The sequence below is a fragment of the Oryzias latipes genome, chromosome 21, assembly GCF_002234675.1.
Source record: "Oryzias latipes chromosome 21, ASM223467v1".
Classification (NCBI taxonomy): domain Eukaryota; kingdom Metazoa; phylum Chordata; class Actinopteri; order Beloniformes; family Adrianichthyidae; genus Oryzias; species Oryzias latipes.
The window spans coordinates 1,235,619-1,258,277 of NC_019879.2; the positions used below are offsets into that span (position 1 = coordinate 1,235,619).

At 45.0% G+C, this 22,659-nt stretch overlaps 1 protein-coding gene across 2 annotated transcripts in view; it reads left to right on the forward strand.

The window, feature by feature from the left end:
* Positions 1-22,659, forward strand: part of dpp10 (dipeptidyl peptidase like 10) — a 102,226-nt gene that overhangs the window by 38,439 nt on the left and 41,128 nt on the right. Inside the window, exons 1-3 of one of the 2 annotated variants that reach the window (XM_023950654.1) lie at positions 6,392-6,911; positions 18,140-18,254; positions 21,158-21,253. In XM_023950654.1, the coding sequence (XP_023806422.1) occupies positions 6,855-6,911; positions 18,140-18,254; positions 21,158-21,253 (268 nt within the window). In that variant the 5' untranslated portion in view covers positions 6,392-6,854. Of the gene's footprint in view, positions 1-6,391; positions 6,912-18,139; positions 18,255-21,157; positions 21,254-22,659 lie in introns of those variants that run through there. The other variant, XM_023950653.1, reaches the window with a different exon arrangement.

Here is a 22,659-nt window from a genome sequence, read left to right on the forward strand (position 1 = left end):
GCAGGCGAAGCGGGGCTTTTATGAGCAAGACGGCTTTTACCTGGATGAATGACCAGCAAGGATGCTGCCTGTAATTAAGATTTCATTAGGATAGTGCTCAGAGGTGGAGTACAAGGTTAGAGGCAGTTTGTTGAGGACAGAGATTGTGGGGGAAGATGGTGGAGGGCTGTGATAGATTACCAAGCGACTGCTGTAGAGGACATGCTTTGGAAAGATAAAGCAGAGATTAAAACTAGATGGAAAGGAATACAGTCGCCGCTTTTGGCATAATTCTGTAATTACTGATCTAAATCTCAAAATTCAAGGAAAACAGCGGATAACATTTGAGTGTGAACAGGTTTTCTGCCCACGGAGAGCCATCATTTCTACTCCCTTATGGTTATGTTTGCAAACATTCCATACATGCAGTTTGTTTTAAGCTTTTGTGAAGCGTTATCAAACTAAATACACGGGTGGAAAACTGAACAAACTAAAAACTATTTGTAAAGGTACATCTGTAATGATGTGGTCCGTCATAAGCCCCAAAACGAAAAATAGATTGACAGTTTTTCAATCGTTTACATGAAGTTTCTTTTGTAAAGTGCTTTAGAAGTACAGATTCATTCATTCATTCATTCATTCATTTAGAACTGAAAGTGGTCATTAGTTGAATTTGCTGCATTAGGAGGTCATATGAACTGAAATTCAAAGCTATTCCATCTTCATAGGTCAACTTCCATTTGAACATGGAAGCTCTTATTTTGAAGCAGCTTCACATTTCTTGCATCCATTGAACTCGTGAGTTTTTGGAGAGTTTCTGCTTGAATTTCATTGCAGGATGTCAGAATCGCCTCCCAGAGCTGCTGTTTGGTTGTGACCTGCCCCCCCTCCCTCAAAGGTATTTTGCTTGAGGATGCTCCACAGGTTCTCAATAGGGTTGAGGTTTTATTTTTTTTTTTTATTCAATTTCCGATCCCCCCCCCACTGACTTAAGGAAAGCAACAAGTACAAACGGCAGACAACTTAAAGCAAATTTTGCTTTTATTTAATCAAACGCAAGTCAAACATAACCCCCATCTCTGGGATAAATAAATGAACACACTCTTGGAATCAAAGTCCCAGCTGTGTTTAAGTCCCACTTTGTAGTCTACACTAAAAGGAGACAAACATTCACCTGAGAGTAGCACCATTTTCTACAGGATTAACAATACAGCTCATATCCGGGGTTTAAGGTTTTAATTCAGTTAAGAAACTCCACTGTATCCCATCTACACCTGGGGCTGGGATCGGCCCTTCCCTGGCTCCTGGGCTGGGTGGGCCTGGCCCTCTTGCCGGGGGGGGGGGGGGGGGGGGGGACGTCACTGTGAGTAATCAGGAGATGTCCCCTTAGTGCCCTACCCGCCAATTTTAACTGCACCCCCCTTAGTACACACACCCCTCCCCCCTCAATATATACATCCCAACATAAACACACACACATGCACACACACACCCTCTCAAACACACATACACGCACACATATTTTGCAAGGAAGGTGGGACCTAGGACCATCTGTCCCCTACCTCTTCCTTGGTGGGGGGTACGGGCCCCTTTGCGACGGCGGCCGTGTCCCCGGGGTGCCGGCTTCCTGGGCCCGGCGGTGCTCTCTCCGCGCGGTGGGGGGGTTCACATTACATCTGAGCCGGGGGTGTTCGTGTCCCTGGGGGGTGGGTTCTGGTCCCTGCTCCTGAGCGCTGGGCCCCGCCAAATTTCCAACTGTGGCCGAGCCTGGTCGGGACATATTTATAACACCCCTCGTGGGCCCTCTTTTTTCCCCGGGGTTCCCCCCTCCTGGGCGGGGGCGGCAGGCCCCTGCCTTGCTCCTCCCTGGACCAACCGTGGGCCGGGCGGATGGCTGCCTGGAGTGCGGAGCGGGTCTCCCTTGGGGGGTCCTGGCTCGTACCTGGGGTTGGGGCGGGGGGATGCCTGGAACTCCTGGGTGGTGGTGGGGTGCTCGTCTGGGGCTGTGGGCGTCCTTCTCCGGTGGGGCCCTGCGTTGGGCTCTCCCGGCGCGGCGGGGGGGCTGCTCTCCTGGTTGGGCTGGGGCGGCGCTCTCTTTCCCTCCGTGCCTCCCTGCTCTCTGGCTCTGGGGGCCTTGCGGCGGTCCTGCTGGCCCTGGCCTGGGTGGCGGGCTTGGTCGCCCGGGCGGCGGTTGTTCCCTGCCGGTTCCCGTGTGGCGTTGGGGGGATTCCGGCTGCCGCTGCTGCTGCGGTGGGGGTCTTGGGGTGGGGATGGCTGGGCACTCTCCCTCCTTCTTTTCACGTTCCACCATTCATTTTAGTAGAACATAAACACCTGAGCACAGGTGTTAGCTCACCTTTGCACTAACAGTTTGCATGACTGAATGACTGAAATATTTCACACTAGTTGGTTTTAAGGCATAAGTATGCGTGTGAACACTATCTGTTTTGTGTACATGTCGACAGGTGGACATTTTTGCAGCTAGCAGGTGTGTTTATAACATTTGAGTGTGTGGACAGGCCCCGCCCTTTTTGTACTACATTTGAACCTTGCCATAATGATTAACAACCAGTAAACTTGTTGCTTTATGCTGCTTCATGGTCTTACCCCCCTTCCCCTCCTATTATCACCCTCCTACCCCCCCTCTCTCTAACGTCCCTCTCTCTTCTTCCCCTCTTTCTAAGAGAGTCTTTCTAAACTAAGACTACGGAAGCTCTGGGGAGCCAAAAATGCATCATTATTTAGTTATTTTTGAAATTGCCCATAACAAAATATTCTAATTAATTCATTAAATCGATTTTTAATGAGGATGGGGGCCACACACAGTCAGGGAGGATGGGGGCCACACACAATCAGGATGGGGGCCACCCCATCAGTTTGTCTCCATTTCTACCAATGATGCAGAGGCATTGCTTGCAGCATCTCATGCATGGAGATGATTTGGTAATTCTCACCCCTTCAGGGACCCTAAAGGGGCCCACCAGCTCTCTTCCCATGGCTCCACCCCCTCCTTGCTGACATCACAGCCTTGTTGGGACATGGTGGCCCCCCACCACCCACCCGGTACTCCATCCATCTGGACCATCCAGGGTTGCATGACTCTTATCAGTGAACAGACTATTTGAAAATGAGTCTTCATGATTGTGGAGCAAAGTTTCAGGATTTCAGAGGATTTCAGCTCTGGGTTAGTGTTTATTAATAGACTTTGTTAAAAAAAGTCACTTATTTTTCAGAAAGCTGTAGAATCCAACTGCATGTGGAGGAGGAGGTGAGCTTTGTGATTGTTGTGTTTCCGGAGAGCCTGATGATAAAACTGGAGTCTGAGACGTGCCAGCAGCTGCCCCTGCAGAGGCGTGGAGACGACTCGCTCATGAAACTTTCAGGGAGAGCGAGGTGGCCCAGAGTTCTGAGTGTCTGCACTAAACTGCCACGGGGTCATGAATACTTCATTAACGGCAGACGCCTCCGTAGAACTCCTCCCCAAGGCTTTCTCTGCGTCTCCTCTTCTGTCCTGCACGATGTGGGTTCAAGTGCTCCGTTTCTGTCTGCTGTGTTCAGTCTTCAGCACATTAATGATGGATTAGGATGCAGAATCACAGCACATCTGCAGTTCTTCATGAAGAAAGAAAAACGCTCATTTACTTTACTATGTGAAACTCTCATCTCATCTTTTAAACCATTTTTAAAGTGTTTCCAGTGCTCTTTAATTATTAATGTGATTTTTAGGCAGGGCCGGATCAAGCCAGCCCCTGTTGGGGTTGCAGACATAATATCAGGGGGGCTAGTTTGGATAAACTGAGAGGTTGGGGAATAAAAGACTCCCTAGCTCCTGAAATGCATAAAAGTAAATCCTAACTGTGCTGTAACTATCGTCTCCTTTTCTTCAAGGTTTTCTGTAGGATGCCCTTCCTGACTGCACCCTCTGCATTTACCCGGGCTTGGGACAGGCACATGTGACACTGGCTAATGCCCTGTTGATCTTCTATTTTTTTTAATATATTTATTTGTGAGGGAGGGAGGGAGTGATTGATGGTTACTTTTATTTATTTATTTTAAGGTGGTCTGTCTGTTTATCCATCTCTGTTCTGTCTTCCTTTTTTAACATTTATTGATCTTATTTATTTATTTACATACATTGTCACTTTTATTTTTTTAGTTTATTTTTGGTTTAGTTTTTTGTCTTTTTCCTTTATTTTTATGTATTTTTGTCACTTTTTAACTTATTTTAAAGTTTGTCTATCTGTTTAGCTATTTATCCTTTTGAGTTTTTGTGTCTTTTATTTCTTATGTTTCTTTTTTATCCGTTTAGTTTATTTAGTTCTGAACACTCAGCATGGCTTCCATCAGTCATTCCAGCTTTAATCGTCTGTTTTCTTCTGCAAAACTCCAAACGAGTCCATGTCCAGGCTTCTCGTCGTGTCCTTCTAGTGAGCTAAAATAATTACGTTTTGTTTCCTGTCATGTAGCACAGTGCAGCAGAACGGGCTAAGAACTGGAGACAGAGAAGAGAAAGAAGATGATCCACCAATCACAGTGGAGGTCACAGACATTCTGAGGAAAGGCCTTCTTATATCCATGTAGATGCAAACAGTGGAGAGGTCTACAAACTACGCTGTCGTCAGCATCAGTCTTTTTCAACTCTGTTTCCAACATTATTCTTGGGACAAGAATCTCGTTGGAAAGTTTGACACTTTCACTTCCCGCCATTTTCTGCAGAGGACTTAACATCCAGAAAAGAAGGTTCCTGCAAGGAACTGAACTACTTCTCCATCTGTTTCTGTATAATTCTTTTTTTCCACTAGAATGGTTCATATCAGACCAGGTTTTAGCATTTTTTATGAGGTATTGACTTGATGCCTGCTTTGAGTCCCTTGTCTATTTCCAGTGCAGTTTTTTAATAATTAAATCCTCGTTTTTTGAAAATCAAATCTCTGTCCTGTGGGGAAACAAAAGCAATTGTTAGCTTTGCTGAATATTCCAGCCATGGTCCTGCACGGCCTGGGCCGACTGACTGTGCGTTTTTACCAAAGGAACGCTTGGGGAAAACCAGCGCTGTGGGCTGTGACGCTGCTAAAGTGTTCAAGCCTAGATCTACATCATCTGCAAGCGGCCCCCGCAGGGCTGGAAGCCACTGGGACAGCAGGGGCTGTGCTTGTGACACTAGACAGACTAGATGGGCTGAGCAGAGGGATTCAAGTACCGCCAGACGAGTCGCTGTCTGCTGCCGCTGCTAGTAAACTCGTTTCTTGGTTTACTCCAAAGCAGAACAAAGAAAGCGATGGATGGAGGACAAGAATGAGTAGAAATGACAGCAGACAAAATCTCCAAACAGGGCCTGAGCTCTGCTGGGACTGTGAGCGACCGAGTGAGACAAGGAGCTGGAATGAAGCGCGAGGTCTTTGCCCCGCCCACATCCGGGTCCATTTTTAGGTTAAATCAAAAAGCTTTGCTGTTTTCTAGGACATAGTTTCTGGAGAGTTGCAGGAGTTCATTAGAAATGAACCTCTGAGTTGGTCCGTTGGCCTCTGCTGACATCCCATCATTTGTTTAAACTCTCCTACCAGCTTACAGCCCCTCACAACCCCAACCTAACATTAACCGTGCAATAAAAAAGCGAGAAATATTGTAGCCTTCCAGGCGTCCAGTTTAGATCCAGATTGCAGATCAGACCAGGAAAACAAAGACATTCAGGGATCCATTTGTCTGACGGTGGATGATCAGAATGGAGCAGAGCAGAGACTGTGGCTCCGCCCATTACAACCGTGAGCTTTTTCGAAACTGCATTTTTTTGTCTGCTCCTGATTCATCAGGATGGAATAAAGAAATCCTCTTAATTTGAAATTCTGCTCTAAATGTTTATCAGGAAGAGAAAAATGCTACAAAAACATGTTAAAAACAGCAAAAACCTCTTTGGGGAGTGAGTCTTTAACCATCACCTTCATTCTTCAAGTGTCAGGAGAGACGGTGATGTGAGAAAACCTCTGCAGACCTTCAACAGGCTGCAGAATCAGAAAGGTACAGATGTTTGATGTGAAGGGCTGAGAATTAGCAGGAAGCTAAGAAGGAACATTCTTAGAACATTCTAGACCCTGGATGGTCACATGACTTTATTCAAAGTCTGTCCACACATTGGACTGGAATGATGGACGGATCCGTGTTCATGACATCACGTGTGTGTTGTCCGCTGATGCACTTGGTCGTTTTTCATTGTAGTAAAATAGACCTACCATGTCTCAATCCTAATTCTGATCAGTTTGTCTAAATTTAAAAGGATTATTTTTAGTAAATCGGTTCTTCCTCGGACAGATCCGGTTGGATGTGGGACTAACGGATTCCTGGATCGCAGCTGTAGATCTGTTGGCTTCCTGGTGTCACTTGTCTGCTCCAGACACTGATCCCCCCGCAGGTCTGCGGCCGAGCCTCCTCCCGCCTTTACTGCATTCAGCCGGAGCTCCGGGCCACCGGTGGCGCACCGGAACGAGGATGGAGGCTCGCGCGCGCGCGCGGTGTGTGCGGTGGTGGGGGGTGGCACCTTTCTGAGCTGGAGACACGCATGCTGCTGGGACGTCTTCTTCCCATTTTATACCGGGGCTCCCGCAAAAATAGCCCCCACCCCTTCAGGACCCCCCTCCTCCCCCCCGCTCCTCGCAGCAGCAGCAGCAGCAGGAGGACGCGGATCCAGGATGACAGCATCTCTGCTCCACGTCCGAAGCACCTGGACGTTTTTCCCGCGGCTGTGATGTGAACGCGCGGCGTGCGCACGCTGACCGAACCCCCCGCAGACATTCAGTCGTGACGCTTTCGAGCTGTTTTCTGACCCCGCTCGTGAAAAAGGGACGTGGATCTGTTGGCGTTTCTGCGCCGGTAACCGGACGATGACCGCCACCAAGGAGCCGCCGAAGCAGCGGCCGAACCCGGCGCCGCAGGAGGAGGTGGGTACTGCGGAGGAAGAGCCGCCGCGGCGGCCACGGGCGCGCAGCGGGCCGGCCGCTGCAGCCGCCTTCATCAAGCTGTCCCTCCTCATCTTCATCGGCACCGAGGATGAGGAGGCTGTAGGTGTCAGCTGGGGGGCGAGACGCGGTGGTTTAGCGGCCCGTTCAGACAGACAGAGCAGCCCGGGAAAAGCTTCACATCTGACCGGTTGGCTCCTCCAGCGTCTGTCTCTCCTGAGGGAATCCGTCCATCATGTTGGTCCTTCTGCTCACCAGTTTGGAGATGCTGGACTCTGAGTCAGACCAAGTATTCTGCTTCCCTGATTGATGCTTTCAGTTATGCAACAGTAAGAAATCCAAACCTGCTTCTCATAGTCAGCCTGAAGCATCAAGGCTCCATGGGATCAGCTGAACATCTGAGTCTTTCACTAGGATGCTTTTGTCTGGACTTATGAGAACTCTAGAGACTGCAGGGCTTCACATGATGGAGTCCCAGTTTCTTTGAGGCTCAGACCTGTGGTCTGGCAGTGTGACATCACCTCTGATCTAGTTTTTTATCCTTGTCCATGTTCTGATTTTGGTCGGTTTAGCATGTCAGTCTTGTTCTTTGGAAGAACCTGAACCAGTTTACTCCTCATCAAAGTTGTATTAAAAATGCTGAGGGAAGCTGCAAAGCTGGAAACACTTTAAAGTCCAGCTCCAATCATCTGTTGATCAGTTTTCAAAGCGTTCCCAGCGGCTTTATGTCGTTTCAGCCAGAAACGTTTCCTAGGACATATTTTCTGCAGGACTCGTGGGTGGGGCGGTTAGGGTGGAAGTAAGCCTGCTAATTAACCATTGTCTCTTTGTCTACCCTCTCTCCTGCTGGCTTACAGCCCCTCACACCGTCAACATTAGCGTTGCAACAAAAATGGCAGCAATATCGAAGCTACATTTCACCAGGAAAACAGAGACGTTCATGGATCTGTTTGTCTGACGGTGATGATCAGAATGGAGCGGAGCAGAGAGGTTGTTCGTTCAGTTTAGTGTTTTCCTATTGAATTCCATGTATTCATGATCCTTTTGATTTTATGTTTAACTTTTTCAATAATACGAAGCCCATCGAGACGACTGTGGTTGGGAATTTGGGCTATATAAATAAAATTGAATTGAATTAAAATGAGATTAAATGAAAACATGAACAAATCTATTTTGTAATAGATAGTGATTTTGTCTGCACATCTTCTTGAACATCACGTGCGTCATGTCATGTGTGACTCCACCGGGAAGTTTTGGATTCTTCTGAAGCTGTTATTTTTAAATCACATGTCTTATTTTTCAAGAAAAAACTATTTCTTGTGAACTAGAAGCCCTGAGAGGAAAGGTTTGAGCCTTCGTAATTGACGCACAAATGAATTGTATATAAACAGCACAACAATCCCACACGGTTCATGCACAATTGGCCAATCTTTCCTCCCTCCAGCAGTCTGTACCGAGTGGGAGTCTCCTGCTCCCCCTGCTCGGACGAGCGGGTCTCTCGCGGGGGGCTCAGATTGGACTCTGGATGCCAACTGGCCCCTTTGTGGATCTCCCCAGGTGTGGCTCGCACCGGGGACCCCCCCCCAGCGGACTCCCTCTTCTCGCGCCTAGCAGCTGACTTGGAGCGGGTGGGATCATGGGAAAGCATTTCGGGGTGGGCGCTGTCCATGGTGCTGATTTCATGTGATTTCTGTCCAGTGCTCTGAATTTCAAAGTGAAGACATTTCATGGAGCCTGGATTTGCACGTTCTTTTTCAAGGACTATCCGTACTTTTTCTTGGTTTCTAACTTGGTTCATTGGTGATACATCTGTCAATATCTCACATAAACACCACAACTTTTCTCAGTTTTTCTACATATATTCACATATGACCTATTTTCATCGGTGCAATGCGCGCTAGTTGTACGTAGCAGCAGTGTGACACGGCCCTTAGGTGGTGCTAAAAGTCTTTTGGCAGTGAGAACGTATACACCACAGCCCTGAAAGAAATCTCTTGAAACTCACTGGACACCAATCTGAAGCCGTTCTGTTGGCTCGCTGGAGATTCGCCCTCAGCAGAAGTGCAGAGCATCAGCTTACCAGCATCTACTTTGGACACGTCTTTAAGGATAGTGAACTCTGGTTGGTTTTGGTCATGTTCTGTTTTGAAAAGACCCTTTTTGTCGGTCAAACCAGTTCCAGGTTTATCCTGATCCACAGCTGTCTTCATTTCTGTGAATTTAGTGTATTTAAGTGTCTGGTTTTCACTTCATCCTGGTCAGGTCATCTGCTCTGCTTTGACACCTTTTTCTCTCTGTCATCTTTGTCATGTTTCAGTTTATTGTTAAATGTTTTAGTTTCTGCCACCAGGCCTGGTCTTCTGCATTTTGGCTCCTGCACCACCAGTTCCTGACAGCATTAAAGGAGCTGCTGTCCTGGTTTAAGTTTTTAGGGAACTAAGTGGGAGCAGAAATGCTGCAGTTAGAGCTGCACCTTCCCGTGTTCTGATTCTGTGGCACAAAACAGCTTCAGAATAATGAGGAGAATGTGCAGGACATTCTCAGCAGGCTGGAAAGCAGCTGCTGCTGCTTCAGAACAGACAGGTGAGAACTCAGCCGAACACAGATGATTATGAATTTAAAAAGTTCCTAAAATGACTTAATCACCAACTATAAGTGAGGACAAAACCAGGGTGTGACGGTGAGGACACCTCAAACTATTTTCCAGCCTCTTTAAAAACATTTTTAACAATTTGTGCAGTAAAAAAGGTGCGTGACACGACTCTGATGCTCTTTTCATCTTTGAAAAACTGCCAACAACTCCTTTCTTTGGGTCGGACGCTTGGACGGATCTAAAGGGATGTGACTGCTGATGTCCTGATAGTCCTCATGCAGGTTCCTTTAGAAAGTGTTGCTGCAAGCAGCAGATTTGCAATGAAACCATCTGCCAGCTCTCCTAGTATTGTGTGTTTGTGTTGTGTTTGACCTCTGCATCATTGAGCATGTCTGCAGATGTCTATCAATGCAGAGACCTTCAAAAACAGTTGATGCTTAAGTGTGACAAGAGCAAAAAGAGATGACTAAATAAAAGATGATCTCTAGATAAACTCCACCAGTGGGACATCCATCCAAGTGAAACAAGCTGCTGGTTTCAAGCTGGACTGGTCCAACAGCCGAAATCCCTTAATATGACAATAGGACGTGTGAGGCTGTGGAACGCAGCCGAGGAAAAACAGCGCCAACCATCTCTAAGAGTTCTGATGGATGAAAGTCAAGACTTGGTTTGTCTGTTTGTTGAACAAACAGGAAGCATTTCAGCTAAATATCAGAAGGACTGAAAAAAGTCTGAAAACAAGACCATCCAGACTTTTCCCACAGTGAAGCTCAAATCGAAATAAATTAGGATTTATTTTTATTAATCAGCCTGTTTGTTTCTTTGTGTTTTTACTTTGCCCAATTCCAACCATTCTAATCTTTATGGATCCATATTTCATATACAATAATCTTGTTCTTTCAGGTTAAACACTAATGGTAGAAAAAGGGACATGATGTCCACCGGTTTATCGATGACTAAAGTAGAAAATTGAGGACAAAATAAATGAAACATGAAGCAGATGACCTGACATGTTTTAGATGGGACTTTTTTCATTTTCTAGTGGAAATGTGGTTTTTGTTCAGCTGTCATGTGATCATTGATCATATCTGAACAGACAAGTTAATTTAGTAACTTCTGCTCTGAATTCAGACTTTGCTTGTATTTGTTCACATAAGATTTCCTGGAGGTCATTGAGTAGGTCATTCCTGGAAAAGCCTCAGCTCCTCAAATACATTTCTTCATCTTGGGGGGTGGCCTACATGTGTCAGAAGCCTTGCTCTGGATCAGCTGAGGATGACACATGTTCTGCCCTGGAAAAGACTATCACACGGTTTGACTCATCAGTTGTCACACCGATGAGGAAAGCAGCTGCTGTCAGGCCACAGTCGGCTGCATTTAGAAAAGGGGAACGAGTGAATTATTGCGTGTGTGTGATTATGAAAGCTCAGATGCAGTAGTGTAAAATATTCATCCTGAAATCCACGTCTCAGCTTTGTAGTGAGCGCAGGACTCGGCACAGATGTTTCTTTGCTTGACCTCTTCTTCAGAAACATACCTTTAAAAGTGCTGGAGGTGCGGGGAACCAACAGCCCTTCTTGGGCCGTCATTGCACTCTTCATCAAGCAGCTGCAGATGAAGAAAAACAAGCAAACAAACGTTCAGTTTGCTAACTGAGGGCTGCAGGGTGGCACAGTGGTTGGTACTCTCGCCTCTCACCATGAAGGCCCCGTTCGAATCCCAGCTGGGACCTTCTGTGGAGTTTGCATGTCCTCCTTGTGCATGAGTGGGTTTTCTCCGGGCGCTCCGGGTCACGGTGCAAAAACATGCTTCATAGGTTCATTGGTTTCTCTAAATTGTCCAAGGTGTGAATGTTAATGTAACCTTGAGGGGGCCCAAGCCAGGGTCTCATTGTGCCGCATAAATACAGAGGGTTGTCTCAGGATGGGCATCCGACATCAAATCTTTGCCAAACCAAATATGCAAATGAGACCTATGATATCCATACCAGATTGGTCAACGCCTGGGTTAACAACGACCGCCATCTGTGCTGTTCAGGGTGGCGGTGGAAATTGGACTACTGTTGGTTGAAGAAGGAGAGGAGGGAGAGAGAGAAGAGGAAAGTCATGAATGTTGGACTGAGAGTAGGGACTCTGAATGTTGGAACTATGACAGGAAAAGGTGAAGAGTTAGTTGACATGATGCAGAGGAGGAAGGTAAACATGCTGAATGCCAGGAGAGCAGGTGGAAAGTTAGCAAGGCTAGCAGGGTTTGTGTTGTTCTATCAGGGTAGAGATGGGAGGAGAAATGGAGGAGTTGCCTAAAAGGAGGAGTTTGTGAGGAGTGTTGTGGAGGTAAAAGAGTGTCAAAGTGATGTGAAGGTGTGATGTTTAATGTTGTGAGTGGGTTTGCCCCACAGTTGGTCCCATGACTTTACTTCACTGCTTAAATTTGGCCCTCTGTGAGTTCGACACCCCTGTTGCAGTCTATTCAGTTAATGGTAGCTTTAGGATTCACACTATTTCCACGTTTTCTGGAAGGACCACCAATCTTTTTATGGCTTATGGAGAATGAATATGATATTTGTGTGTGTGTTCGACCTCAGATCAGACCAGATGACCCGTTGGATCTAAGCATATTACGGAGGAATTAAGAAAAGAAAGCAGCCAGGATTTCCTCAGTAGCAAAGAGCCGAGTGCCCAGCGCCCGATCCCCTTCCGGTGGGCGGACAGGGGCGTGGCGGACAGAAAACTGCCTCCCCAGTGTCACTCGGGTGTCTGAGTCCTTCTGATAGATGCTGGGTGGGATCCACTTGTGCACTTACTTGTGTGATGAGTAAGTTGCTGATACAGTGAAGAATATTTCTTTAGCAGATTTTTCTTTTGTAAGGGTTACTGGTTTTCTGGGGGCCGGTTTAGCTCGTGCTGGTTTGCGGCGCCTTCCGTCCGTGTAACCAGGGTTCGACTCCGGGCTGCTCCCTATTCCCTTCTCTGCTGCTGTGCCGGTCCCAAGCCCGTTTGGATTGAGAGGGTTGCGTCAGGAAGGGCATCCGGCGTAAAAACATTGCCAAGTTAACCATGCGACTCATCCTCGAGGGAGGGTTGTTTCGCTGTGGCGACCCCTGATGGGAGAAGCCGAAAGTGAAAGAAGGGTTATTGGTTTTCTGCTGGACAAGACAACTTTTTTTTTTTATCACAAAAAAATGTTCATTGTAACATAAATGGAAACCTCCTGTTTGGTGAATGGAAGGACAGATTTTTGTCTTTGAGCATTTGGTTCTTGGATCTGACTGATCTGGCTGCTTATTGCTCTTAACTCCCATCACTGCAGAGACTTCCGGAGCAAAAGCCCTCATTTTGGATGCCTTTCAAACACAAAGGCGTTGTCATGTTCGTTTTCTGATACCTCCCTCCCGTATAGTTTCTACAGCTATGATTAAAACAATTTGTAATGCCTAATCTTAGTTTTTTTTGGCTCAATTCCTCTGTGTGGCGTATCTTTGAAGCTTTTTCGGCTTGTATTATTTTAAGCATGCTGTGTCAAGGTTTTGTCTGACAGCCAAACCTTAATTAAGGGCTGTCCCATCATTTCAGGATCCAGTCTTATCATACTCTGGCCTAAATGTGTCTCTTCGTTCTACTTTCTACCAAATGAGGATTAATGTGGGAAAACAGGAATTTCATAGAACAGAAATAAACAGTTTCAGTTTTTCAGCAGAGCACAGTTTGTGTTTCATGAAATATTTCAATAATTGTATACATTTTATTTTATGCGTTTTTGCTGCTTTCTTTAACCCTTGTGCTATCCTATGACCCCCCCCCCCCCCTTCCATTGACATGTTCTCCCTACCATGACAAAGGTGGATAAAGGTGGAAAGATTTCATGTAATCCATGGACACCAGTGAAGATCACAAATCATTGAAGAAAAAAGGTTCAGAGCACTGTCTAGTGGGTCTAGATGACCCAACTCCCAATGGCAAAGTGCCTAGGAAAGAACAAGGGTTACACCACATTGAGGAAACATGTCTGGTGCTGCACCTGCAGTAAATGGTTGAATGCTATAAATCCTTCAACCATTGTTTTCCTGTTTCTCTTTCTTTATTCTAGCATCTTCCTCCATTTTTTGCAGCTTAATTCCTTCTACAATTGTTCATCTATTTTAACCATTCAACTATCCAAATGTTCAGCTCTTTCAGCTTTTTCCAGCTGTGACTTTTGGTCCTTCAAATCCTTGAACTTTTCCAGATATTCCAGGATTTCTCTCCATTGAAAAACATGGGGAATCCTTGGTTCAGTAGCTCGCTGGTTCGATATCAGGCTTTTCACAAACATATCTATTTTTGTTATTGTGCTGTTTTCACTTTATTTATGGTCAACTTTGATCATTTCTTTCTTTCTGCCAGTTATTACCCTTTAAGTTTCATTTTTATTCAGTAATACAGCATTCAACACTGCAGTTTCTTCTGGAAAGGCAGCTCCTTCTAGTTGTAGTAGTTGTTCTGCTGAAACATAGTGTCAACCTTTGCAAACTAAACTTTCATGGTGGGTCCCAGTGTTGTGGAGATCTGGCTTAAACAATGTGCAGTTTGTATGAATTTGTATGGATGAGAGTTTGCCTCATAAAGAAATCCCGGTCTTAACTGTGTTTTTAAGGTCTTCCTTAAGAGATATTGTTATTTAAGTTCATTTAGCGTCTCTATACGTTATCAGAAATAATGTTTATTTGTAGAGAAAAAAAAAGTAGACCAATATTTCGTCATTTGATTTCTGTTGCTTTAGTAGGCACTGAGTGATTATTCATGATTTCCATTAACAAGCACCTTTCTTCTATTTCAAATTTAAATGCAGGTGAGTAAATAAACTCAAAACTCAAATTTGACACAAACAACCTTGTTTTCATGTGAACAGATTATCCCCTGTTGTGAGGAACTGTCATTGGTTTAGCTGTTAAATTGATTGATTTCTTATTGTGTATTCAGAATAGAAAATCCTTTGTTCTGAACCTTGAATGTGGTTTGTAGTCAGACTGGCATCAAGCGGCCCATTCTGTTACGGACCAAAGTTGGTAAATAAAACCACATGACTGGAGATCTCTTCAGTCATTGGCCAGGAACTACAAGGGCGGGTCAAAACAACAAGAGAAAAACAGACGTGCTACTGGCAAGAAGACGTGCCATGTGTGTTTTAACTCAGAGGATGTTAGCAGCTGGAGTGAGGAGGAGATGTCAGGTGTGAAGGTACGCTGATAAGTGTTTATGACATAGATTATCAGCAAAACGGTGAGAAGCAATGTGACGTCCTCTTCTTTCTAAGCTGGATGCTGATGCTTACTTTGATCTTTTGTCTATTTTCCATATTTCCTTGAATACACTTATCGGTCTGTCAAACATCCAGAGTTGAGATGAGTGAAATTATTTTTTTGGGTGCTTGTGCTCCCCCTACAAGATTGCGCCCTGGGCGACCGCCCACATTGCCCATAGGAGAAACCGCAACTGGGAATGTGCACATCTTACTGTGCTCTTAGCATGCAGTTAAATGTAATCTGTGTAGAAGGGATGACTGATAGTGGCTCCATTCCTAATTTTCATCATTGAAATTCTTGTATTTGGCTGAAGGGGGTTCGGACCCACTCAGACCACGTTTGAAATTGAATTGAATGTTTTCTGAAGAGATTTGCTGAAATTAAATTCATCCTTAATGTCAAAGTGCGGCTTAGGGAGGTGTCCTCCAAGAGCATCTGCTTCCATCATTAGAGGCAAAAGTTGAATATTTAGCTGCATCAAGGTTTTAAAAGTTGCCATGGCAACATCTCTTAACCAAGGATTTCAGGGTTGGTGTGAGTCTCGGCCTTGTTGAGTTTGGTCGCTCAGAAGGGGAGACATCTTATTGTTTTCTTAAACATGATTAAAAAGTGATTTTTCTAAACCGCTACTATTCAACCAGGGTCAGGGGGTCTGCCTGGAACTCATGCCATTCCATTCATTCTACTCTGAACGGGACGATGGTCTGCTACATTGATAATAGTAATAATAACAGTAGTAACCACCAAAGGGAAGCCTGTTACCAAGCTGTTAATGCTCATTATTTAACCCTTCATCACGGTCAGATCCTGATTGGATTTATGAACCGATCTGCAGCCATTACTATTTCCTCCCTGGGGTCTATTGTTGTCCCATCAGTTTCTTCGGTCAACTTGACCTACTGCATAATTAACTGCTTTAATTAAGTGTGATGGTTCTTGTTTGAGAAAGAAGCGGATAGAATTACAGTCTGATTCCGCTCAATAACTGAGGCGTCTGATGCTGGTCTTGAAGGAATAGATGGTCAGTGAAAGGTGCACAAATCTCGAGCACACATCTCAAGGTGTGTCCCTTTCAAAATTAGTCAGCCGTCCAGAAGGAAAGTTGACTTAAACAAGACAAACTCTATTCAATTCAATCAAATTCGGTTTTATTGATATAGCCCATTATTACAACAATAGTCTGAGTTCTAATAAAGATGAAATCATAAAGAACATGAAGTCATACAGTTCAGAAGGTAGATAGGTGGCTAAACTAAACAGTCTAGGTAAACGGGGAATCCCAGACCTTAGGCCCTCCTTTTCGGTTAACACTAATAAAACGTGCTCAGATGGACGGCATGTGGGAGATCAGCTACAGTTCTGCCAGGAGTAAAGATGAGAGCCAGACATGAGAAGACACAAGAAACAGCTTCTTTGTGTTCTTTGTGTGCAACAAATTCTTCATTCCGTGGTGCAGAGGTAGAGCGGTCAACCTCATGTTGGACGATCACAGGTTTCACCTGGGTCATTGACAGCAGACAGCAGAGATGACCAGTTTGGGGAGGGTAGCTAGTGTCTCCCCAACCCCAACGGAGGACAAAGGACTCGTAACGACCCCAAACACTATCCAGTTTCAGGTCTGACTCTGCTCCCATGAGCACATGTATACCAGCTCTTCTACCAGCTATTTCAGAATTGACTAAGCCTTTTGGATAAGAGGTTTTCAACTTTAAAAAACAAGTCCAGATAACAACCTTTAAACCCACTACTATGAAAGTAGAGTTACACAGATGCTGTGAGGCAGCGTAAACACTGACATCTTTACCATGACATATAATGTTTATGAAGGGATTTAGCTTAAAAAAACACCTTTTAAAGCAGAAATCTTCCTTTCACTAGATTTCTTTTACATTGTAATTTTCATTACACAAGGGAAAGAAGGCTGCAGCCTCACGCGCAGGTCTAACAGCTGGTCAGAAAGTTCTGGTGGCTAAGCTAGGTCATGCGCACATGCCTGCATTATGCTAACAATGTTATCCAAATGAAAAAAAATGTTTTTAAATAGGTTATTAAAGTGAGTAAATAATATTCAGAACTTATTACCACTCATGCTCAAAAACATACCTGGAAAATGGAAACTCAAAGTAACTCGTGTTGATGTTTAACTTCAGAATGATGCTACACAGTAGTGGATTTCCATTGAACACCTTTGGGATGAATTAGAGCAGAGACTGGGATCCAGGCCTTCTCCACCAACATCGGTGTGTGACCTCACCAATGACCTTTTGGAAGAATGGTCCAAAATTCCTAGAAACCCTCCTCAACCTCATGGACAGCCTTTCTAGAAGAGTTGAAGCTGTAAAAGCTGCAGAAGGTGGACCAACATCCTATTGAACTCTGTGGACCAATAAGGAGCTTCAGTGGCAGGATGGGGGGAAAACATGTAGGACACCGTCCCTCAAGGCCTGGATTTGGGAGGGAAAGTTTGACACGAGCATCTGTGTGTTTAATAGGAAGTATGGCATTTTGTGTGAGGACAATGCAGAGTCAGCTCTCAAGAACCTGTCAGCCATCTGTGGTATTAATGGCTAAGTCCTAAAAATAAACTGGTATAATGTATCTTGGCAGGACTGAATTATTGAATGCAGCCAAGAAATTTGTCTCAGCAGACACCTTCATAGTCAAATGCAGATCCTCAAAATAAAATAAAAAAACAAGATGGTTTATTGTCAATTGGCTATAATGAGGTCTGGAGAAGACATTGTCAGTTATTTAACACCTGGCTGTCACCCAGCCAGCCAGTCAGGGTGTGCAGTACTAGAAGGTGGGTGCAGACTGTGGTGGGTAATTGAAGTTGGGAAAGTAAAAAGGACTAAATTGACCTTATTAGAGGCAGCAAATGCGCCCAAAGCTCCCAAATGAGCCTTTGACAAATTGAGTTTAAGACAAAGGCTTCACAAATGCCTCTGGACAGCTGTTTCTGCATAGCCATTTCTGAAATGAAGCCTCATACGCTGGGTGGTGCTGTCTGTTTCCTGCCAAAGACTGAGAAGCAGCCCCACCTTGGGGGTCGGATTAGGAGGGCTGGAGAGATTCGTTCCAGGCAGAAGAGGGCACATTCTGTTTTCACAGATGAATTACAGCCTTGGCTTTCATGCTGAGTGAATATGGACAACGGCACTGTGAATACATCTAGTGTACAATATGCAGGTATAAAGACAGAGATGCTTTTACTTTCATCTGTAGTCTCGCCCTTTGTAGGTCACATAAACCATCAACTTGAGGCGATGCTTTAGGTGGCGGCTTTGACCTCCCTCTAAGGTTTTAGCCTCCGTGTTGTTTTTTGTCTCCGTGCAGGATCTGGGTGGAGTGAGTCCTCCTCAGAGAAACTGGAAGGGGATTGCCATTGCCCTATTGGTCATTCTGGTGGTTTGCTCCCTCATCACAATGTCCGTCATCCTCCTGACACCAGGTAAGACTGGAACAAGAGCCTTTGTCAATGAGCAGGCGATGACCTGACAGTAGTATAAATGAGACTCTAAGAAATCTTCAGAATATTTATTGAATACTCTCCAGCTGTTTTTTCCACAACTTTTCTAAACAGTAGTTGAGTGGGTTTTTTTCAGCCATGTTATTAAAATGAGATCATTTTGATGATTCTTCTACTACCTTTTTATATTAACTCTCTTTGAGAAATGCCCTTTATGGATAAGCATAGCCACATGTTAAGAGACTTCAGACACTCAACTTTGAAACATTACTTGCAGTATTATACAAGATGAGGTACAACAGGCATCAAGGTGATAGCTTCTGCTACAGCTGACATAAACCGTAATCGCCTAAGAACGTCAGTTTATGGCCAGTGTCATCTGACTTCTGTGACGAGCAACTGAGGTGGAAATAACGAGAACAAACAAAACTACAACAGTAAACGGCAACAACCCAGACCGACATAACTCTCAGCATATAGAACACCGCAACTATCCCTAACACAAGTACACAAAAAAACATTATTTGCCACAATGCACCCCACACACCAGGTCCTGCAGTGATCAGGGACATTCACAATATCTTCATTAGTCATATCTTTTCATAATTCTTTGAATTATTAATTACAACTATTAATTGTTTAAACATCAAACCAAATTGTTCTAGAATCGACTTGATCAAACAGCTGCATTAACACAAAAACACATTGTACTGTAAAACATTGCGGTTGTCCTTCAATGATTACCTGTTGAAGACACTGATATCAGTATTTTGAGTTGCACTTGTATAATCAAATGAAGTTCAAATCATGAACTCCGTCTCTTTGACTCTACAAACACATTAGGTGTTCACATTTCTCCAAGCATCTTTCCATTTCTCATCTGTAATCTCAAGACTTTGTTCCATTTCCTGCAGTTCTTTCAAATGTGTTGTGTTAAATGCATGATCAACTTCAAGAATATTGTGGAACTTGTGAATAAAAGGCTCCAGTTTGGTCCCAAACAGCTGTCTCTCAATATCTGATGTATCCTGAGACACTGGATGTGTTTTAGTGCTGTCAATAGAACCCTTAACTGTAAAGGTCTGTTTGGGGAATATTATATTTTTAACCAATTCAGTAAATGACATCATAACAGGTCCTTCCAGCAAATTTTGCAGTCTGGACAATCTGGGTCATTACATCAAAGGAGTAATTACAGAAGTCACTCCGGACCCCCCGCCCTCTAGTCTTCTAATTTTTGTAAGTGTAGCATCTGTGATAGGATTGATGCAGACCGATTTCAGGGATTTAGTCTTTTTAAGGAAAAGTAATGTTGTTACGGGACACTTGGACATTGTTGACCCAAAGTGATGTAGGACTATTGTGTATGTGTTCAGCTGCTACACATATGTGCCCCCACACAGCCACCTGGCTAATTTGATGAGAAACATGCATGTAGGTCGCCGGCCGGTGGCATTTTGGGATACGTGACTGTCGTCTTAAAAGTGTCGATGAGGGAGATGGAAGAGCAGACTGAAGAAGCTGCTGTGACTGTGAAAGGGCATTTAGGAGCACCTCACCGACAGATCAGCACCAATTCTTCTTGACTAGTGGTTTTTGTACTTTTCATTGAAATAAGGCCTCTGCAGGCTCTCGTAACAGGTGGGAGCATGTTTGTACAATGAGCCCCCAGGTTGTGATCATTCAAAGGTCAAACTTTGGTGACCAGGGGTCAAACAAGAGATCACCTCATCTAAAGGTGCTTGTTTGCAAACATGTCATTCGAGCATCACATGATAGACATGTATGTGGCTGTTTATACCCACATACAGGTGACACACACTGTACAAGGGGAGGGGTCAAACACAACTCCCACTCTGCCACATATGTCTGGTCACAGGTCCGTCCACACATGCACCCCACCTGGGTGGTGACGTCTTTTTGGTATAAGCTCCGCCCACTTTCTGATACATTTTAGTCATTGGATACACATGCACACCCAATGCCCATAAGTGCATGTGAAATCCACGTGGAGACGAGCAACCAAAAACCAGACTTTTAAAAACAAACTCCAGGGGTCTTGGTGTGGGGGTGGCTGGTCACTCCCCCCCCCTTCTTTTCACGTTCCACCATCCATTTTAGAGGAACATAAACACTCACCTGAGCACAGGTGTTAGCTCACCTTTTCACAAACACTTTGCGTGATTGAATGAAATATTTCACACTAGTTGGTTTGAAGGCATAAGTGTGCGTGTGAACACCATCGGTATTGTGTACATGTTGACATGTGGACGTTTTTGCAGCCAACAGGTGTGTTTATAACATTTGAGTGTGTGTGTGGACAAACCTGACCGTAATGATAAACATCCAGCAACTTGTTACTTTATGCTGCTTCATGGTTTTACCCCCCCCCCCCTCTAACATCCCTCTCTCTAACATCCCTCTCTTTTGTTCCCTCCTTTCCTTTTCTGTCCGGTCCAACACCAAAGATTTTCAAACATGGTTGAATTTAATAAAGTTTGGCATCAATTCCAAAAGGGGTTTATTCAGTCATACCTTTGGTTTGTCTGAAGATTAATAACCCCTCTTGTTAAAGTAAAATATGTCCAACCCAAGAGGCCCTCAGCTCTCATCTGTCTGCCCAGCTGTTGGACAGGACAAGTTAAAAAAAATAAAAATTAAAAATAAAGTCCAGTTTAACCAACTGATTGTCAGTTGAAACATGAAAGAAACAATGATGATTTTGGAGGTAGAGGCCTTTTTCTGAGAAATTAGAAAGTTTTTTCTTTTTCAGTTCCACACTCCACCTTAGAAGGTTACCTTCCTACACCTGCCATAAAACAAGAAAGAGAAGCAGCACTCCTCTTAGAAACAAAGCATTGAAACATTTGTCATTTGTTCTGCAGTGGACAACCAGGCTGGAAGCGACACTAAACTGACTGTGGACGATCTGTTCAGACCTGAATTCAAAGTTCATGATCCAGAGGCTAAATGGATCAATGGTGAGTAATCTACAACATTCCTATTTATTGATTTGTAAGCATTTAAGTCTTGGTAAAAAGTAGCGGCATGAGTCTAATGATGGATATAACCCATTGATTCTAATCAGAAAAACCCAGAGGCATTTTATTCCATCGTAATAGCTGGAGCGTTATTGTTTTCATTTATTTTTTAACAGTTAGACTTTTATCTGAGAATGTAGAATGCAAAGTGAATTCCAGTCCTACCCTAAGTTGAAAGCATGGAGCCTCTTTAGCAGGTTCCTGCTGTAACGGACTCACTAAAACGTTTCCAGGCTGGCTGTCCTGGCTTCACATCGCATCAGCTTCTGCAGACGTTTACTCTTCTCTTTTCCTGTGTAGGTTTTAAAGAAAGTTCAGGGTTGCAGCATTGCTGCTCCCCCCCCCCCTCTCTCTCGTCCTGGTGATTTTCCCGTCTCTGTAACGAGATGCTAATAGACTGTGTGTCTGTGACAGCAGGGAGAGGAGGCGAGGGAGGCCTGTCCATCAATGTTTTATTTCTGGGGGACATTCATCTGCTATTTTTTCAATACAGCTGGGTTCCCTGAGTTAACTTCAGGTGAGACAGAAAGAGCATCAGCACAGTGCAGAGAGAGAGCCATTAACGTCAGAGTAATTGGTTTAAAGGATGGATGAATGGGTGGATGGGGGGGTGGAAGGATGGATGGATGGATGGATGGGGGTGGATCGGTGGGTGGGTGGATGGATGGATGGGTGGATGGTGGGGTGGATGGATGAATGGATGCATGCTTGGATGGATGAATGGGTGGATGGAGGGGGGGATTGGTGGGTGGATGAATGGATGGAAAGTTGGGTGGATGGATCGGTGGGTGGATGGATGGATGGATGGGTGGATGGGGGGGTGGATGGATGAATGGATGCATGGTTGGGTGGATGAATGGGTGGATGGAGGGGGGGATTGGTGGGTGGATGAATGGATGGAAGGTTGGGTGGATGGATCGGTGGGTGGATGGATGGATGGATGGGTACATGGATGAGTGGATGGGGGGGTGGATGGATGGATGGTTGGGTGGATGAAGGAATGGGTGGATGGGGGGGTGGATCGGTGGGTGGATGAATGGATGGATGGTTGGGTGGATGAATGGGTGGGTGGATGGGGGGGTGGATCGGTGGGTGGATGGATGAATGGGTGGATAAATTGATGGGTGGGTGGGTGGATGGATGGATGGATAAATGTGGCGGTGGATGGATGGATGGGTGGGTGGATGAATGGGTGGATTGGGGGGTGGATCGGTGGGTGGATGGATAAATGGGTGAATAAATGGGTGGGTGGGTGGGTCGATGGATGGGGGGGTGGATGGGTGGGTGGATGGATGAATGGGTGGATGGATGGATGGATGGGTGGGTCGATGGATGGGGGGGTGGAT